The following is a 19,379-nucleotide window of genomic DNA, read 5'->3' as shown; positions in this document are numbered from 1 at the left end:
TGCTAACAGTGTAAACTATCAGACAAAGCATTCACAGAGCGTGAGGTAATGGACGCAAACATGGCAGATTCAATATGAGGAAATGATGTGCTTCCTCCAGAGCCACGAGTTACTGGTTATTTAGTACTTTCACTCCTCCCCTGCTGCTAAATTACAGAGCAACCAGATGAAAGAGCCAGCAAACCCCTTGTACCAAACGTGCAGTGACGAAGGCAGGGATTCCTCAGAAAGTTCATTTATTTCACTGAGACGTTCAACAAAACAATACAGGTCTTACATAAGGTGGTTTTTAATTATTTTGTCATTTGTATCCGTAATATTTCTGACAATGCCATGTCAATATTTTTGCAGAAACCAGACAAGCCCAAAATAGTTTTAGGCTGGTTGGGCTGAACCAGGGATCCGTCCACTCTGAAACCGCCCTCGAATAGATGGAGAAATGTTTGGGTGAAGACCACAGAATCTCTGCCCAGTCTTCAGATAACATCTCTGCTTTCTAGCTTTTGATGGGAGGCCGTTTAGAGACGCTGCGTTCCTCTGTCCACTCTTGGAATTTTTATTGTGCCAGTTCAAACTTTATAGTTCAGTGTCATAAAACACCTCACAGCTGATTCAGTGTTTGCCCACAAGATTAGATTCCAAATATCTGGGTGTGGTATTTGCACTTCTTTAAATTCTGAGGAAACGCTCTTTGTTCTCTCCCATCATAAAAGTTCCCGGTACTAGTACTTGTAACTGATTTACCTTTGCCGAGACAGAAACACCAACAGCAGCGAGCTCTTTTTACATTTTCCTTTTTAATTTACACACTTTCCTCCACTGACCTCACTGACCTCGAGTAGCAGCGAAGTCATGACTGATTGGACCTCATTAGGACCCAGCTGGTCTGAACATGGTGGAGATGAGCGCTGGGATCTTTGGGTTTGGCTTTCCAAGATCTGCACACACTGTTTCATAATGCTCTATTGTTTGACTTGTTTACAAAGAGGAACGGACTGAAAATAAACACGCAGGATAACGGTATTTGTTTGATCTGATAAAAGTAAATTCTAATGAACAAAAAAGGAAACGCTCACAGAGTGTCACTGGGCGACGCCTGCTCTCTTTGTCATTAGTTGTCACCCCCAGCTGGCTTCATCGAAGCCCTGTTTTTCCTTCCTTTCTCTCAACTGTGCAATAGCACAAACACTGCATTTATCATCCATACAGCATTTTTATAAACTGTACATATTTTACACATACATAGACCCGTGCAGTTCAACATTGGCAGTTCCTCTCATAAGCCTTGTGTTTGAGCGTCGTGGCATTGGAAGGTGAATGTTGTACTCTGCACATTCTGATAAACATGCTGACGCACATGACGACCCAGACTCATCACAAGCATCATGTTATCAGAGAACCTTGGTAACAATAAAGCCACAGTGGCTGATATGACTTCCACTGAACTACCACTGTAACATACAGCTCACTGAGCCAAACGGGGCATCTGTTTGAAGCGAACCCTCCTCTTCCTCTTCACATGCTTGTGTCTTGCCTTTGCACATTCGATCACTGTGCACAGAAATATCAGCAAGGATGCAAAAGAACCCCAACGCAGCAGCATATACCAGAATGGCAGCCCTGTCCATGACCTGAAAAACAAGAAGATGATTAGTGAGTGTATTTCAGACGACAAACACTTTGTAGTGCTGTGAATGAATCATTTTGACCCTTATTCTTCCCATCAAAGTGAGTAAAACTGCACTCTAACCTGCTGAAAAACAGATTTGGATGAGTTTGATTGAGCTGTAAAGACTGGTTTCCTGCGTCAGAGTTGGATTTCCTGGAAGGTTGGCACGTTGACGGGGGCGGAGTTTTGGCTGTGGTGGTGCTCATCCTGTGTGCGCAGTCATAAATGGGTTGGCCTGATGATTTAAGAGGAAAAACATTACAATGACATTCTTTATGAACTTGGATCTTGTGCAATCAGGATACCACAACAGCCTCAAAGCTAATCAGGCCCTGTCGGTACATTTTAAACCTGTTTATAATGTGTGATATTCATTCTTCAAGTCCCTTGAAGAGGATTTTTATTAGATTTTTTGATCTTTATCATATAATACTGATGGCATGATGGTTCATTTGTAGAAAAATGGTGCAGTCTGTGTGTCCTGGGTCAGATCTATGAGGTTGCTGAGGGGCAGAGTTGGTATGCTCTACTTTTTTTTTTTTTTTTGCCACAGTGTAATTTTCAACATGACCACTAGGAGTCGCCAAAGTAAAATCCAACACATGGCACACAGGCTTTAGTCAAACAATACACATAAGCTTGGTCATTTTAAAGACAATAATTAAACAGTGTTCTATAATGTATGATTTTGATATCAATGCAGTTTAAGTTTACTTGAAACAAACAACAAGCTGTCATTAAAGCATCGCTACATGCCATAAACACATCTGAATCCAACTAAGTTATAATAATATATATATATTTTTTAAATTCTTTGTGCATGTATTGCATTGATATTTCAGGGAGAGAATACAACACCCCATCTGTCCTTACCCTGCATGTTAATGACATAGATACAGCTGCTGTCTGCAGGCATGGGAACCTGCACAGAGAGGATATCACTCCCCTGGCTGCTTATGTCATTACGGCAAACACAGTAGTAATCGCTGTCCTTATCCACTCTGCCACAGTGTAGGTATAAGTCTGATGAGTGGTGAAGCAGGACGTCCTTCTGGTGTGTGTTTTGATACCAGGAATAACGGACGCCAGTGCCCTTTGTACAACCACAGCGCACTGTCACTGGCTGCCCCCAGCATGTAGGCCCGTCTGCCAGAGAGCTCAGGGGCCAAAGTCTGGGTTTAGACACTGGAACTGGCACAAAGAAGTAATATGTTGGAATTCATTCAGCTTGACAGTAGAGAGTATTAAAGGCCATAGATCTGATTTATATTGTGACAATAACATACATTTTCCAAGCTAATCAAAAGCTTCTGGTTTCGTCTTACCTTCAGTGACAACCACACTGACTGAAGTCATGATGTCAGCATATATTTTGTCAATCCCAACCCAGTACACTCCAGTGTCCTCAAACTGGAGATCTGTGACTTTCACAAACAGCCCTCTTCTTCCTGCGTCAATTATGTGAAGCCTGTGTGTGTTTTTCATCCTAACGTCGCCCTCCGAATCTGCCACAATCACACAGGTGCTTTTGGAGTCCCCCTGGCACCAGTACTTTTTACTGTAGCGGAATGCTTTTGTGTCATACTTGCAGATAAGCAAGAATTCACCACCGATGTGCGCCGTGATCTGCCCTTTATCACACTGGAGCTGAAGAGTTGCTGAAAGAAAGAGTCCAGTCAGGTTAAACTTCTCATCGCCACAGCAGTTGTCCCACAGCATAGTCAACATTGATATTAACCCTGCAAAACTGCACGTGGGTTTGGTGGTATGTGTTCATTTTCAGCTGTGAACTTACGACAGACACTCTCATCATGTTCCACGTCGGTGTTCCACGAGTGAAAGTCTTTTTTTTTTTTTTTTTTTTTTTTTTTTACCTACATGGCAAATATTTCCACGTCAGGCAGATCAAGTACATTTTCCCATATGGAGTAAGAATGATCACATGATGTGAGAGTGTAACATGAAAGTGTATCCAAAAATCATGCGCTTATATCAAAGCACTCATATGATTAAATGTATTTTCAAAAGTTTGTCTGTGTTCAAATATGGCAGGATAGTTACTCCAGTGTGACTGGACAGTGTTACAGATGCTTACAGAGGTTTGAAGTTTCAGTTTTTTCATTTCAGAGTTAAAAAATTAAATTAAGATTATGAATAAAATTACAGTTACTATTAAACTTTGTTGTTTCAAACACTTGTTTGAAAAACTGACCCGTCCCCTTAAATGTACATTAATGTTTACTTTCTATTTTTCAAGAGGTACAGAAATTTATTTCCCTTTTAGAGATTCTATAATAAACAAACAAACAAAAAATAAATAAAAATCAAAGTTGTAAATGTAAGCTCACTCACCATGAAAAAGCAAAGTCAGACACAGTATCTTCATTTTGATGTTTCCACGAAGCGTATGAAATCTGTCAGGAAGCTGTAGCGTGGACTGAGGCCATCGCAGCTTCCTGTAGGTGCATTGTGGGTTACAGAAGTGCTTTTACATGTTGGTATGTCCTGAATACACAAACTGCACAAAACCAGTGACACTTCTTTCATGTCTGCATGTGTCATTGTAAAAGCCCCCTGAAACAAGTAGCGCCTTGGTTTCATAAAGGGAGAAACTACATTTTAAACATAGCCTGAACAATATAATCTAGTGGTTGAATATTATAAGTACATTTCCTTAAGTACTGTAGTACACATTGTGGGTACTCGTGATTTATTTGAGTCTTCTCATGCCACTTTAAGCTTCTACTCCACTACATTTCAGAAGCAAATATCGTAGTTCACTGCATTTAAGTATATTTTCCTGATTATACTTTTACTTGATTCACATTTTCAGTGCAGGACTTTTACCTGTAACAGAGTTTTTTTTTTTTTACTGCGTGATATTAGTACTTTTACTTAATTAAAGGGTCTGAATACTCCCTCCAGCACTCATCATTTCACTCATTTCAATCGTCTGTGTTTCTATCTGATGATGGTTTTCACAGAAATATCCCTCAAACCACTGAGTGGATTGAACCTCCCAGTTTCATGTCAGACTGGCTCTTTGTGTGAGTTCATCTTAAAGCCACTAGATGTCACCCTGGTACTGATGTAATGTCCAACACCTGCTGACTAAAGGGTTCAGTGCGTTGTTGTCCTCATCATGTCATATAAATGTCAAAAGGTGTTCTTTCCTCATGAGTAGGCTGCCTCCTCTCACCTCCACGGCTCTGGTAAGCCTGCTCTCTCGTCATCTGTCACGGGTATTTTCATCCTAATGTCGTAGTTATACAGGATGTTCTTATTTTATATTGTTGATGCTCTTATTAACAACCAGCTTGCTTTATATAATGAACACACGTGTTGTACAGGGGACTTAATGCCTACAGTTCCTTCAAACAGAGCTTGTCTCATTGCTCATTAAAGCTTACTTTAATGAATGAGCAATGAGAGGAGCTAACTCCCTAAACAAATTACAATAAGTTGATAAATTTGAGGTTAATGAGAAACAGGAGAAGAATTTACTTGATAGTATTCATCTCAGCTCCTGTGAGTTGTGGTTTTCTTTTTTTTTTCTGTTTTTTTTTTTTTTTTTTTTTTTTTACCAAAACTAATGATGACTGTAGACACACAGGAGACATAAATGAAGACATAGACAGTTGAGTGTGTTGCTGCTTATTGCTGGCTTAGAACATCAGGATTTTCAGGATTCTCAGACACTCTCTCTCTCTTCACCACTCCTTCTGTCTCTGCCTCCATCCCTCCCCACATCCCTCCTCCTGTGGGTCCTGACTCTGTGGGTCCTGAATGTTGTCCAACAGGCTAGACTTCCTGCATTGCACTCTGGCTCTGGGTAGGAGCAGCTGTTTGTGCCTGTTTGTATGCATAAATGTGTGGCCTACTGTCTTTGTGGGTGTTTCCCTCTGTAAGGCTGTCACGCAATCAAACACCCGGGTGACTTTAGGACCCAGTGAGAGACACCCAGGGGGCGCGGCAATGTTTTTAATCTGACCACAGAACCTGTTTGCTTACTCTTGCTTCCTCTAAGACAGTTCATGCGTTCCCTCACAACAGTTCCTTGATGTGAGCGTTACAATAGAGAAGTGCTCTGTGCAGCAGTGACACCGCCCTGAACCCAAGTGTTGGCAACCCTAATCCATGACCTGTGGACGAGGACCTTTTGTCCTGACATGCCTGTGAAAGGTGCCTCGTCCCAGGCAGTGAACTGTACAGCCAGCCATGGAGCATCAAGCCTGGATACTGAGGAGCTTGCTGGCCCAGCTGGAGAGACAGGAGGCGGTGGACGAGGAAGCACCCAATGGAATTGGTGGGGAGTTTGTGGTGAGTGTTTTGTTCCTTTTATTTGTACTGTGTGGAGTTGTATTTCAGATGAAGCCTCCTTGTAGAAGACACATTTCACCTCTGGCTTTCATTATCATGTCATCGATCCGTGTCATAACCGCTGTGCCTGTCTGTAGTGACTGAACTGACAGTAAGCACAATCAGAGGGAAAGTTCATTACTTTCCAGTCTTCCAAATGTTCACAAAAGGCATGTTCGGGGAAGCAACATGCTGCTATTGTGACAACGGTTCCAGCGCCACTTCTGTGCTTCCTCTTTGCACTGATGCTTGTCACTGAAGGCACATGAACGAGGAAGACCTTTAATCAAATGCATGATAACATCTAACAGCCAACCAAGATCATTCGAGTAGTCGATCATTTGCTCATCTGTCTGTCGTGTTTGTATACATGTAACAGTACATGTATGTTCTCACATAGAAGCGCATGTGTAAGCCCAAAAAAGTCTTCCTCAGAAGTCTTGAACCGAGAGTGACATCATCTGCGGTCTGCTGCCGTGGTGATGAGTGACATTCCAGTGCCTGAGGACGGCACCGTGTGCTTCACATGCTGCCCTTCTGCTGTCATGCTGCTACCACCCCGGCAGCTCCAGAGGAAGGGGTCCGTTGCATCACTTCCTTCGCGAACAAAAAGCGCTCTGTGGTGTAAGCTGCACAGATGGTCTGCGAGGCCTTTAGCAGACTGTTTGGAACTGTGAGAACTGGCCTCTGAACAAAAAGACCAGTGTCTTAACAAATCCTGTAAGCATGGACGTGCCATGACTTAAATGTGAGCGTCAAACCTTCTGCACAGTAAATTCCGGATGGAAATCCTCTCCGTTTGGACGCTGTCGTGTCAGTTTAGTGAAGTGAGTCACACATTCTGGTCATCCGGGGTTGAATCACACCAAAACTGACCTTGTGTGACCACTGCGCACGTAGTCACATCTAATATGCTTCACATATTAGATGACTCTTCCTGACTCTCCTGTAAGACTGAACAATTGTGAAAATGTGGCATAAAATATGTTTTAATAATACAAATGCACCGCAGCTATCATAACTTTGAGTCACAGCAGCTGTCATGTTTTGTCAATGAGCATTACATCAGCTTACAGCTATTTGTCTGTGGAACACAAGGTCAAGATAGTGTGAAATACATATCATAAACATCTGACACCCTACAGAGATGCATATTACTAGAAATCTAACACAGCAGCACCAACATCAAATGAGAACTCAAAATGAGCTCGGAGCTGACCCTCTCTGGCACAGCCTCAAAAAGACAGAAACATTAGGCTTCATAAAGGTATGTCTGTGGTACGATTAAGTTTCTGTAATGTTTTTCAGAGGTTGAAAAACCAGTCAACTAAGTACCGCACTGACAAGACCTTCCCGACCAAGACGGCAGAAAAGCAGGATAACATCAAGAAGAACCGATACAAGGACATTGTTCCCTGTAAGCTTTGCTCGTTTGTGAAAATTTCACTTTGTCTTTTTTGCTTCTGCATAAGACGATAAATAGAACACTGAATTAGGTCAGTTAAGATGGCGTCAGGTAAGTTATTTTAAAAACTAACTTTTACTTTCATGTTTTCATACGTCTCACACATTAATTCTGAAGAGAAACGTAGATGGATCAAAGAATCATGGGCCCACAGTAACACACAGTATGACGTTTAGATGCAAGTGATGTCTGTAAATACATTTTTATGTATATGATGACCTGAAATTATGCAAAGGGTTATTTATGACACATATATCCATCGAAAATCAAGAGCATATTCAGGCTATTTCTGTTTTATTGCAATTCTGTGCAACAGGTTTAGGGTGTGAAAACGTACAGCGCGGTTAATGACGCCTGAGTTGTTCATATTACAAACATATTAGTATGTTCATATATTAACTACATATTCCTCTCCACTCAGTTGACCACAGCAGGGTAAAGCTCACCCTCACCACATCTAAAAATGACACAGACTACATCAACGCCAGTTTCATCAAGGTAAAATCGACCCAGTCTCTGTGAGGAGAATCCTTCTGGTTCATATACACTGTATTTGCAGTGCATGTATGTAACTAATGTGGTTTGTGCAGCATCCTCTGACTATAAGCTGTGTTCTCTCTGCAGGGAGTGGCAGGGTCCAGGGCCTACATTGCTACTCAGGGTCCTCTTCCTCACACAGTGCTGGACTTCCTGAGGATGCTTTGGGAGTACAACATACAGGTATGAGCTAGGTGTTATAGCACATAATTTAGCTCTCAACACAACTATTCTCATGTTTCAGTGGTAAAAATGATGAATGGAGCTCTTTACCTGCATGGGAACTCAGCAAAGACGAGGGCATGCTATATTCTGGCTCACTGTGATTTGTACTGTTTGGTTTTAGGTCGTAGTGATGGCCTGTCGAGAATTTGAGATGGGAAAGGTAACACGGCTTTCTACATTTCCACATTCCACAGACAAACTGTGCTGCATAGTTTGTATACTGTCATTACTTCTGCATTTTATGCGTCAGTTTGCCTTCAGCCCGGTCATTGCATGTGTTGGTTTAATGTGTGAAGAGCGCCTAGAACCGAGTGAGAAACTCTGTGCTGTCCTTACCTTTTTTTGCAGAAAAAGTGCGAGCGATACTGGCCACAGAAACAAGAGCAGCCGTTTGTCTGCGAGCCTTTTACAGTTTACTGTGTGAGTATTTTTATTCTCACAAGTTGCACTTCCTACTTAAAAAAAAGTTCCACAACATATGCTGACATTATCATATCTCGCTATCTTCACACCACACCTGTGTCATGCGACACTTTGTTATTAATACAATAAAAAAGAAAAGCACATATTCACATCTCTTTTAAACAGCAAGAACTCCTCTTAAAGATGCACTGCTGGCTGTTTTTTGACAGGATTCTGAGGAAAATAAAGGAGATTATCTGACAAGGACGTTACGGGTGACTTATTGCAACGTAAGTAGTGTTTATGCCCCGACTGTGAGAGCAACTCTCAGGGTAATTCTCCTGAGACAAGCAGAACATTATCATCTGTCATGTTGTTAGCTGCTACAAAGACTTTGAGACATGTCGACCAAAATCATTTGATTTCTGTAACTCCTCAGCTTTCACTATGACAAACAGAAGCAAAACACATCTAAAATGTGTTAGTCTTGTTATTAAATGAGGCCTGTGTTGTCATTGTCTGCAATGCTTTTGTTTCTTCCAGTGTAGCCGGACATTGACACAGCTGCACTACGTCAACTGGCCAGATCACGGTGTACCAGACTCCATCCCTCCCATTCTGGAAATGCTGCATGAGATGCGTTCCAATCAAGCCCACGAGGATATCCCCATCTGCATCCACTGCAGGTCAGGAATTCTTATGGAACTTAATTCTGCTTAAGAAAAACAATCTTGATCCATCTATGATGAATAATTTCTGCCCCTTTTCAGCCTGTTTGCAGAATACAAACAACTAAATACCTTTCTAAGTAATAATAACATCCACAACAAATATCAATCAGGCGCAGAATCCACCTCAGTAAAAATCTTAAATGTCTGCAGAGAAAGTGCTGATGAGGGTAATACGTCTCTGCACTGATTGTACTGGACCGATAAGATTGGTGAGAGCATTCAGGTGGAATTTCTGTTAAAGGTTCTCGACTGGTTCCTCTCTCACTTAACATCACATTCTGTATGGAGTTCCACAGGGCTCCATGCTCGGCCCACTAATCTCACTGTACATGCTCTCGTTGGGCCAAATCATATAGGAAATGGTGTAGAATTCAAAGCTGTGTGGACGACATGCAGCGCCCAACCCCAACAGTGTTTGACTGTCTAAAGAACATTATAAACTTGGATGAATGACAACTATTTAAAATTAAATACAGACAAAAGAGAGATTATTGTTACCGGGGCTGAATTAAAACTCAGGTTCATAGGCTGAAAGCTCAGGTGCCATTTTTCACATTTTTCAACCTTCTAAATATAACAGTCAGGCCTTATCTTGGACTTCCTGATGAGTTGCGCTTTGGTTTTCTGTAATCTTGACTGCTGCAGTTTCTCTTTTAAGTAAACTACCCAAATGATCAGTGAACAGACTTCAGCTTGTGCAAAATGCAGCTGGCAGAGTTTTAATCTAAACAAATAGATGACAGCACATCACACTGTGGTAGCATCCTTTCACCAGCTCCCTGTCTCCTTTAGAATATGTTTGAAAATTATACAGCAAGTTTACAAAGCTCTGAATGTTTTAGGACCTAAAATACCCTACAAAAAAATATTTGACAGCTTCTGTAAATTTCCTCAAAAAACACTTCATTGCAATTTTCTGTAAAGTGTTGAGAAGTTTGTTATATGCTGTATGAAAGGTGCTATAAAAGTAAAGTTTCTAATGATCTGTATTACTGGATGGACAGGGCTGGTTTTGTGGCAGCACCACGAGGTGAACTGTAACAATGCATGAGATTTCTCTATTCACTTCTTATGTGTGAAAACTTTAATGCAAGCAGCAACCACACTGAAGAATCACACTTTGATTTTCATTGTCTAATCACTATTTTGCCTGTGGGCAGCATGTATGCGTCCCTTATGTAAAGCCTCAGAGGTGAGGTACCTCGTCTCTCCTCTTTGAGACAGGAAGTGTGCGTTGGCGGGTAACCAACGTCCCACTAGGTTTTAAAGTGTATGTGTGGGCAGTTCCCCTCAGTTTTTCCAGCACTGACACTTACATCTACTGTTTTACTGAAACATACACTAACTCAGTGACATATTTCTGTTTGTGAATCAGTGGAAAACAGTGCCATTTAATGTTCTTTGGGTGTGCAAACATACATTAAATTGGCTTTGGGTGGAATATGGGGCATTTGAAAGGAAGAGGGATTTGTTCATTTGCCATCTCAGCCACAAAAAAAGTTTCATTTTGCTTTCTATTGTTGCTTTATATTAGGAAATATTGTTTGGTAAGATGAAAACTGAAATTTATTTTCCAAATATGGATGATGCATAAAGACTGAGTTGTCTTAATTGAGTAATTCCCTTTGTATTCATAAATATATGTTATTTGAAAGAGCACTGAAGTGCACATAATGCTGTACCTGATTGTTCTTTTGTTAGCTGACAATATGTATATATGTATGTATATGAAAGCATGCCACGCCATGACGAGCCCACACCTTTTTGAGTATGACGTGTCCTAAGTGGAATGTTGAGTCAGTGGCAGATCCAGCCTACACGGCAGGCTCCACCTCCGAGTGATATCACCACGACAGCTGCTGAAAAAAAAAAAAAAAGCTGTCAGAGACTTTTCGCTGCAAAAAGTGATTTTGTTCCTCAACCCCCACAGGAAAAGGACAGACTGTCACAAACCTCTGATATCACACTAATCCAACCCAACCACAAGCAGTGGTCTGAAGAAGTGCCATAGCGTTGAACAATATAAGCTTCAGTAACACAGTGTTTTCTGCTTTAGATTATATAGAAGCATCACAACCATCTTATTGATGACACTTTAGTCCTGAGACCACTGTATAGAGAACAATTGTGCGATATTATGAATGAAGAAATTCTATCTATCTATGTGTGTCTCAGAGGACCAGCTTTTTTAACATGATTAGATTACAGGAACTGGAACTGACTGTCGGCATTTGTTTCAACCTGTTTAGAGTACCGAATGGGTGTGGTTGGGCCAATGCAGTACAATGAGTACTAGAAAATCAAGATAATCACGACACGGTGTTTGAATATCAGTTGTTTGCAAACACCATCATGTCTGCTGCCCTCTTCAGCTCCTCTATGACTAACCATTATTTGACTAATCATACTGAAATGTCCCTGAGCTGAGTGGTCAAAACGTGACTTTTTGCTGCTGTGGTTGTAGTGCCGGCTGCGGTAGAACAGGAGCGCTGTGTGTCATTGATTATACTTGGAACCTCCTGAAGAAACAGGTGGGACATTTCACTCCTTTCTTCACATGATCTCCCTTAATTTAACAGTAAAGATCCAAGCTGTATTGTGCTGATGTGTGTGCACTTGTTTTTAGATGATCACTCCTGATTTCAGTATCTACGACTTAGTTCAAAACATGAGGACCCAGAGGCCCTCGCTGGTTCAGACCAAGGTACTTTGACTTCCCTCTGTCAAAGCTCTTCTGGTGTTTTGTACTTTGTATTGCACGTCTTGCTCCAGGCCTTTGTCACCGAACAGCATGTTTTTGGTGTTTCACCTCAGGAACAATATGAGCTGGTCTACAAAACCATCAAGTTACTCTTTGAGAGGTATCTGCAGTCCATGGATGCTGAGACCCGCAGAAATGAGGTGAGCGACCTGGAACACTCCCGTGTGAATGAGTGCATAGAAACGATGGAGATGTTTCATACAGTGCGTGCTCCTCCAACACCAACTGACAAGCACTACCATCACAACCAGCAAAGCAGAAAGAACAGCTGTGATGGGCTTGTGGTTTCAGTTACATTGGTATACACTGCAGTCACATGATCTGAGTGGAAAATAATCAGATTGCAGGCTGGGTGATTCAGAGGTGAGCTATGACATGTGTCTCAATAAAGCTTCTGCATTACTTGCTTATCAAGAAATTACAGATTTGTTCAGCTGTGATGCGAGACAGAGCAGCTTTATTTATGTGGCACATTTTGCATACTTTGCTTAGGCAATGAAAAGCCTCGGGTTTCCTGTATAACTGTATACTGCACACACCATGATACTAAACATTCAGCAAAATTCAGATTTGCCAAGCATTAAAGCATTTCTCAAAAGCTGTTGTGACTCACACTCCCTGTTTAACTTGCCAGGTGACAGTGGTCCCATCTGCTCTCACACCTGACACTGAAAGCGAGCTCTCTGACCTGAGTGAGGAGCTGGACCTGCTTGATGAGGAGAGGAGTGTTCTACCACAGCACCACGCTTACTTGCCTTCAGAAAGTCTGACTGCCTTGAGAGCCAAGGACATGCAGATGGATCAGCAACAACGGCACCTGTTCCAGACCCATCCTGAGGTCCTGGCCACCACCCAGGACCTGCAGGAGGGACCCAGGACCTCACCCAAACTGGTGCATGCCAGCCAGAGAGCCCCAGCAGTAGAGGAGAGGATACAGAGGAGCAATAATATACAATCACTGACCCCTCCACCGGCAGCCATTTGTCTGATGGTGGAAGACCCCTACTTTGACACTCCAATGAGCTCCCCTTCCTCAGAGGAAGCACCAGTGGACTCCACTCAAGACACCAAAGAATGGACAGTTAGCCCTATCTTCAGCACGCCTTCTTTGTCTCTGAACGACCATATTCTGGACCTTAACTCACCGGCCTCAGGTAAATGGCCATATGTGTGCATAGACAGGGTAGCAGAAGTTAGTTTTGGAGATATTTGTATTAACTGAAGTGCATTTTGCAGGTACTGTTGATACAGATGAGGAGGTACCTCCTCCACTACCTCAGCGAACCCCTGAATCCTACATGCTGGCTGTGGATGCAGGTTGGTGCTCTCAGTGTAGATTAAAGTCTGTATGAGGCTTACTCTCAGCATATTCCCTTACTTCCCTTACTGTCATGTTGTGCTTAATGTGTGCTAATTTGTCCTGGACTTAAGAGGATATTCATGTTATATTGCCCAGAGCACTCAGATCCCTGTGAAAGGTTAATGGTCATCATTCCACCCAATGCTGCTGCTGAGGCTGTCAGGGAGTTGGGAGGTGAGAAAAAAATGAGTGAAAGATCTCAAACACTGGTACATCTGTTATAGCTGTTAGTGCCACATGTCTGAAAACGATTAGTTTTTCAATGTACTTTAATGAATGCAATCGTTTTTTCAAAGTAGGAGCTGTTCTTTGATGCTGAGATACAACCCCAAAAAAGTCAGGATGCTGCATAAAGCGTAATTAGAAACTTGATGTGATGATTTGCAAAACACTGAAACCTTATGTTAAACTGCAAATCGCACAAAGAAACATATCAAATGTTGAAACTGAGAAATGTCATTGTTTTTTTGAAATTGATACCTTCTTTTTGCAACACGCTTCAAACGAAGTTGGGCCTGGGTCGTGTTTAGCACTCTGCTGCATCACCTCTTCTTTTAACGAGACCAACTGCTGTCATTTTGAAAGGTGAATGTTTGGGTGACAAGTCGGGACTGCAGGCGGGCCAGTTTAGCATACGTGCAGAATGTGGTTTGGCATTGTTTTGCTGAAATAAGCAAGGCCTTCCCTGAAAAAGACGTTGTCTACTTGGTAGCATAGGTTGCTTCAAAAGCTGTATATATGGTTTGGCATTAATGGAGCCTGCACACGTGTGCAGGTTGGCCACGCCATGTGCATTAATGACCTCCATACCATCATGGATGATGGCTTTTGAACTAGCTGAACAAGCTGGATGGTCCCTCTCCACATGATTCTGAGTGATGGTTTTGTCACGACCAGATTAAGGTGCAGTGTTTCTGGATCTGCTTTATATACGGTTTCCTCTTTGCAGAGTAGAGTTTCAGCTTCTTTTGTGGCTGCAGAGATGAACTGCGTTCACAGACGATGGTTTTTGGAAGTGTTCCTGAGCTCGTGAGGTGACGTCCTCTACACAATCCCTTGCGTACAGAGATTTCCTCACATTCTCTGAATCTTAATTACATTTTGTGCTGTGGACAACTACAAATTCTTTGCAGTTTTACATTGAGAAACATTCTTCTGAAATTGTTGCACTGTTTGTCGGCTCAGTCTGTCACAGAGTGGTGAACCCCTCCCCATCTTTCCTTCAGACAGACTCAGCCTCTCTGGATCCTCTTTTATACCTTTTACTCACCTGTTGCCAGTTAACCTGATTAACTCTGAGATGATCCACCAGCTGTTTTCTTTCAGCGTTTCACATCTTCTGCAGTCTTTTGTAGCCACTGTCGAAACTTTTTCAAACATGTTGCTGCATCAAATTTAAAACGAGGATATAATTTTCAAAAACAATTAAATTTTGCCGTTTCAGCATTTGATATGTTTTCTTTGTGCTATTTTCAGTTAGATATGTGTTTTCAATGTTTTCTAAATCTTCATATTCTGTTTCTCTTGACGTGTTACACAGTGTCTCACCTTTTTTGGAAACAGGCTTGTACCAACACTGACTCTAAAAACCATAACAAACTATCATACTTAATTCAATATTGCAGGCAGCCCCCCCTCACCCATCCCTCCGCTTCCAGAGAGAACCCCAGAATCCTTTGAGTTGGCTATTGATCAAGGTGACCTTATAACATCATAAATCATGATCCTTTTAAAAATAATAATACTTGTCAAAAGTAGGTTTGACTTACAAACTAAGTTGATTATTCTTGTTTTGCTCTCAGCTCCTGTGGAACAGAAGTTCGAGGTCACGCCGACCGTGAACCTGAACAGAATAGGAACGTCTTCAGAGTGGTTCGATAACTCAAAGCCAGCTGCCACTGTATCTCAGGATGAGGTGAAACCTTGGGCGAGGAGTAAGGTATCAAGTCCCTTCAGTGGCTGATGTGTGACTTCCTGTGCTTCTGAAAGATAACTGTGAACTGTAAAGTACGGACTCAAGCAACCAATTTTACAACCGATTCCAAAATCAGCTGAATGCAATCATTTGCAAACAAACTATATTTACTGACAACAGTTTTCTGAAGTGTTCCTGAGCCCATGTATTAATATCCTTTATCCAATCATGTGTTCACAAAGTGGTGAACCTTTAACAAACCTGAAATTTTCTCTTGAACTGACAGTTTTCTCTATATAAAAATACTGTCCAAACATGACGATGAGCTGTGTCACAGCACCACACTTCTCTTTCTTTTAGAGTCTGAAGGCAAGAATGACCTTCACAGGTGAGATATTTATAACAACACAATGTTCAGAGCTGATGTATCCGCACCTCCTAATCAATAAACCAGCTGACTATGTCATAAATCATGTTATGGAATGATAGAGAGACTTCATATATCATATTATGTGCCAGTTGTTATGAATTTACTGCATGTGTGTAATCGTTTCAATGGATTTGTTCTATCTTGTGATATCTTTAGTACCTGTAACGCTTCCTGATGTTGCATCAAACACAACCTCAAACCCTTTCTGTCCACTTCTGGACCCGCTGACTTCTCCGCTGCTTCCCCAAAGTAAGCTCGCCAGACTGAAAGAAGGGCTGAATTAACTATCGTCTCGTGTTGATCTTTGCTTTGAGATTATCGTTGGCTATCAGAAACACTTCTGCCATTTCAAGAGAAGGTGTATAAATGTTTAAAGTCAACTTGCTTGTTGATTATGTTGTGTTGTGCAGCTGAGGACAGCCTGACGCCTCCTCTTCCAGAGAGAACCCCAGAGTCCTTCATCCTCACCACGGAGGAGAGTGAGTGCATCATCGCCTCCTTAAGACACAGTTTGACTCATGCAGCAGCGCTCGCTGACTAAGTGAAGCGCTCTTTTCCAACAGCTCACCAGGAAACCGGCCTCTGCCCTCAGCGCCAACAGACGACGCAGCCCCCATCAAAGGTGGGCTTGTCCTCTGAGTGGGATGGCACCTCTCAGCCCAAGAAGTTCCTCGATGTTGTCATGAACAGGAGCAAGGTAAGGGTGACGGAGTGGAGCTAAAAGCTGGGGGTTACAGCCAGAAAAGGAGTGACACTGATTCATATTCTGTTCCTCTGCTCAGTGCTTTTCCATTCAGTGATGTTTCCATTTGCTTTCAATTGTTCACCCTAGAGTGTTCGAGCTAAAAGTTCAAGACAAGGTAAGCTGTTTTATTTTCTCATGACTGAGGATTTTCACTGTACTCGACCTGGCAGTTAAAGGATGCAGGCCTGTCTTTCTCTTCTATATATATATAAATCTGACTATACATCCCATGAAAAGACCAAAACCAGCTATGTGCTTGTCCATCTCTTACTACTTTCTGACTTGTTCTGACCTGTTCATTTCTGCCTTATTTATGTTTAAGGTTTGCTAATATCCTGTGCAATATCACATATTTTCTTCCACTCTTTTACTATCCATTTCTTACCATGAGCAATTCAAAAACTTTCCATTGGCAGTATTGTTTTTATACTCTTTTTGTATATAAACATAGAAAAACAATAAATTGTTCTTTTCTGCATCTCTTTTAACTCTTGCTATTATTGCTGTCTGTAACATCTTAATTTCCCCGGCTGAGGATGGATAAAGTTCTTATCCATCCTCAGCCGAGATCTTATCTACTGAAGAGTTCAGTCTTTGAAACAGTTTATGAGCGTTCATTTTCAAGAAGGGCTTGAAACAGCTGAGCTCTGTGGTTTTTACCAAACGTCACTCAGTGGTGCGTTCGTTGGAGACCATTTTCATTCTCAGGCTCGTGTGCTGGTGTGCTTGACACAATTACATCAGTGCGATGATGTGGCTCGATTATGTGTTTTAAGCGCTTTTAAACAGGAAGTAATTCAATCGAACTGTTAACACAGATAATACAGATACAGAAACTGTTGGTGTTTTCCTTGGATTTGTTGACAGTCCTTTAATGGAGCAGTGTAGATGTGTGACCAAATAGTTCCTGTTGTCTGTCACATTTTGCAAGGCTTCACTCTATTGCACTGAGCACGAACAGCAGCCTGCAGGTTGAAGTTAGGATTTAGAGGCACCAGCCTTCACCACAGGGGGGCATCGTTTCCCAGACACAAGACGGGACGCTTCATTTGTGAAATGCCAGATTTGTTGCAGTCCTTTTTATGATTAACCTAAAAGATTGTGCCTTTGTCATGGGGTAGTTTATCTTTGTGTTTCCACTGCAGAGCCCCTCACTGCATTTCGACAGCTCACTTCGCCTCCTGTGGTCGTGGCTGAAGGAGGAAGTGGTGAGTAGTTTCAGTAAAGGGGCTGCACACAATGCAGTGGCCTCTCTCACACGCTATTATTAGACATGGCAGAGCGTGTCATATAAGAATGATCACAATGGAAACACAATTAAGGCCGTGCTGATTCTTATTAATAATAATCTGAACACAACTAATTATTATTAATCCTCACAAAGCCTTGATGTAAACACGGTGTGTGTTTCTGTGTTCATCAGCACAAGTGGGACAGCATGATGTGAACCGCAGGCCTTCTCTGAACACTGAGACGTCAGGAAACAAAACAGACAAGAGCAACGAGAAGGGCATGTCTCGAACGAAGGTAAGACAAGAGCCACGCACGGCTGGAAAAGTGCCAAAATGCAGCAAACTAAACCTGTGCTTTTGTTTCCTTCGCCCAGAGTTTGAAGTTTTTTCGACACAAACAAAAACGTAAGTGACGCTTATTTTAAATTTCAGCTCAATAAATGTGCTCATTCCTACAAACGGGACTAACGTGCCTAAAAACTGTGTTCTCAGCTAAAACTGCCCCTCCACCACCTCCTGCTCAACCGAGAACGCCACCTCCATCGTACGGTGCCTCATCGTCAGTGTTCAGATTTGGTAGGCGTGCATCTACTTCAACACAACATGAACATACATGACGTTACATACAATTCTTATGACAGCATCTTCATCTTTGCAGGATTTGGGAACCGTTTTGGAAAGCCAAAAGGCCCCAGGACTTACCCAGAGACCTGGGTTTGAGGCAGTCGTCCCTCTCTAAGCATCAAAAATGGAGCTTCCCCTCTGACAGTGAGCATCAGGATACATTGGACAACAAACTATTGGAAGTTTAGCACAAATACCCCTTGAAGACACCACAGAGGATCAAATACAGTGGACCTGAAAAGCACTGACAGCAGTCTCTCTCTGCCTTGCACAGCACGGTCGCACCTTCAGCAGAGAACAGGAAGTGCCTCGTTAGCAGCCCTGATGCATTTTGTACTGGACATCAGTTAAGGCTGACTTTAATTACTGATCAGTGCCTCGCTGAACAACACGGCCAGCCGCTCGGACCACTTGAATGTTTCATCAAAGACACCTTCCGCTTCCTGTTTTAACGGTTAAACTTTGTGTATGAGGAATATATTCAGTTATGTCCGTTTGTGCCTTTTGTGTGGAATAAGAACACGGGTAAAACATTGCATCTGGTTCACCTGCACCTCACTGCTTCTGTTATAAAGACAATAGACGTCATTCAGTGTGTACCATGTGTCACTTAGTGTTGTTTCTAGGCCATCATTCACACATTAATCTGTAGCTTTCAAATGACTTTAACATCGTTTTAAGGATATGTGAAGGTACAGAGAATGTGATGCATATTGAATATGCTTCTGTGTCGTTAAACTGTGTTACATACGCTGGTTACACACAAAATTATTTATTAAAAATATAGAAAGTCTATGCAGTCTCACTTTTTTTTTTTTTTTTTTTACTACTTAACAAGATTAAATCATATTGGCACCAGATCGCTACTGACTCTGACTCATCATCCAGGAAACTGACAGAAATATTCAAAAGTACAAACGTCAT

At 42.0% G+C, this 19,379-nt stretch overlaps 1 protein-coding gene across 1 annotated transcript; it reads left to right on the top strand.

The window, feature by feature from the left end:
* The first annotated feature begins 5,722 nt into the window (after nt 1-5,722).
* Nucleotides 5,723-19,231, top strand: ptpn22 (protein tyrosine phosphatase non-receptor type 22). The gene is made up of 26 exons (XM_076741429.1): nt 5,723-5,989; nt 7,337-7,445; nt 7,915-7,991; nt 8,118-8,213; nt 8,377-8,415; nt 8,604-8,675; nt 8,888-8,947; nt 9,201-9,343; nt 11,853-11,919; nt 12,015-12,092; nt 12,203-12,289; nt 12,784-13,303; nt 13,386-13,466; nt 13,606-13,683; nt 15,135-15,206; nt 15,312-15,448; nt 15,785-15,812; nt 16,011-16,103; nt 16,265-16,333; nt 16,418-16,551; nt 16,687-16,714; nt 17,745-17,807; nt 18,023-18,126; nt 18,206-18,236; nt 18,324-18,407; nt 18,490-19,231. Exons 1-26 carry the CDS (start codon nt 5,888-5,890, stop codon nt 18,549-18,551), a joined length of 2,514 nt encoding a protein of 837 aa, XP_076597544.1. The 5' UTR covers nt 5,723-5,887; the 3' UTR covers nt 18,552-19,231.
* Nucleotides 19,232-19,379: the final 148 nt, after the last annotated feature.

Source organism: Chaetodon auriga, chromosome 10 (assembly GCF_051107435.1).
Source record: "Chaetodon auriga isolate fChaAug3 chromosome 10, fChaAug3.hap1, whole genome shotgun sequence".
NCBI classification, from domain to species: Eukaryota; Metazoa; Chordata; class Actinopteri; order Chaetodontiformes; family Chaetodontidae; genus Chaetodon; species Chaetodon auriga.
This window is presented reverse-complemented; position numbering and strand designations above follow the sequence as displayed.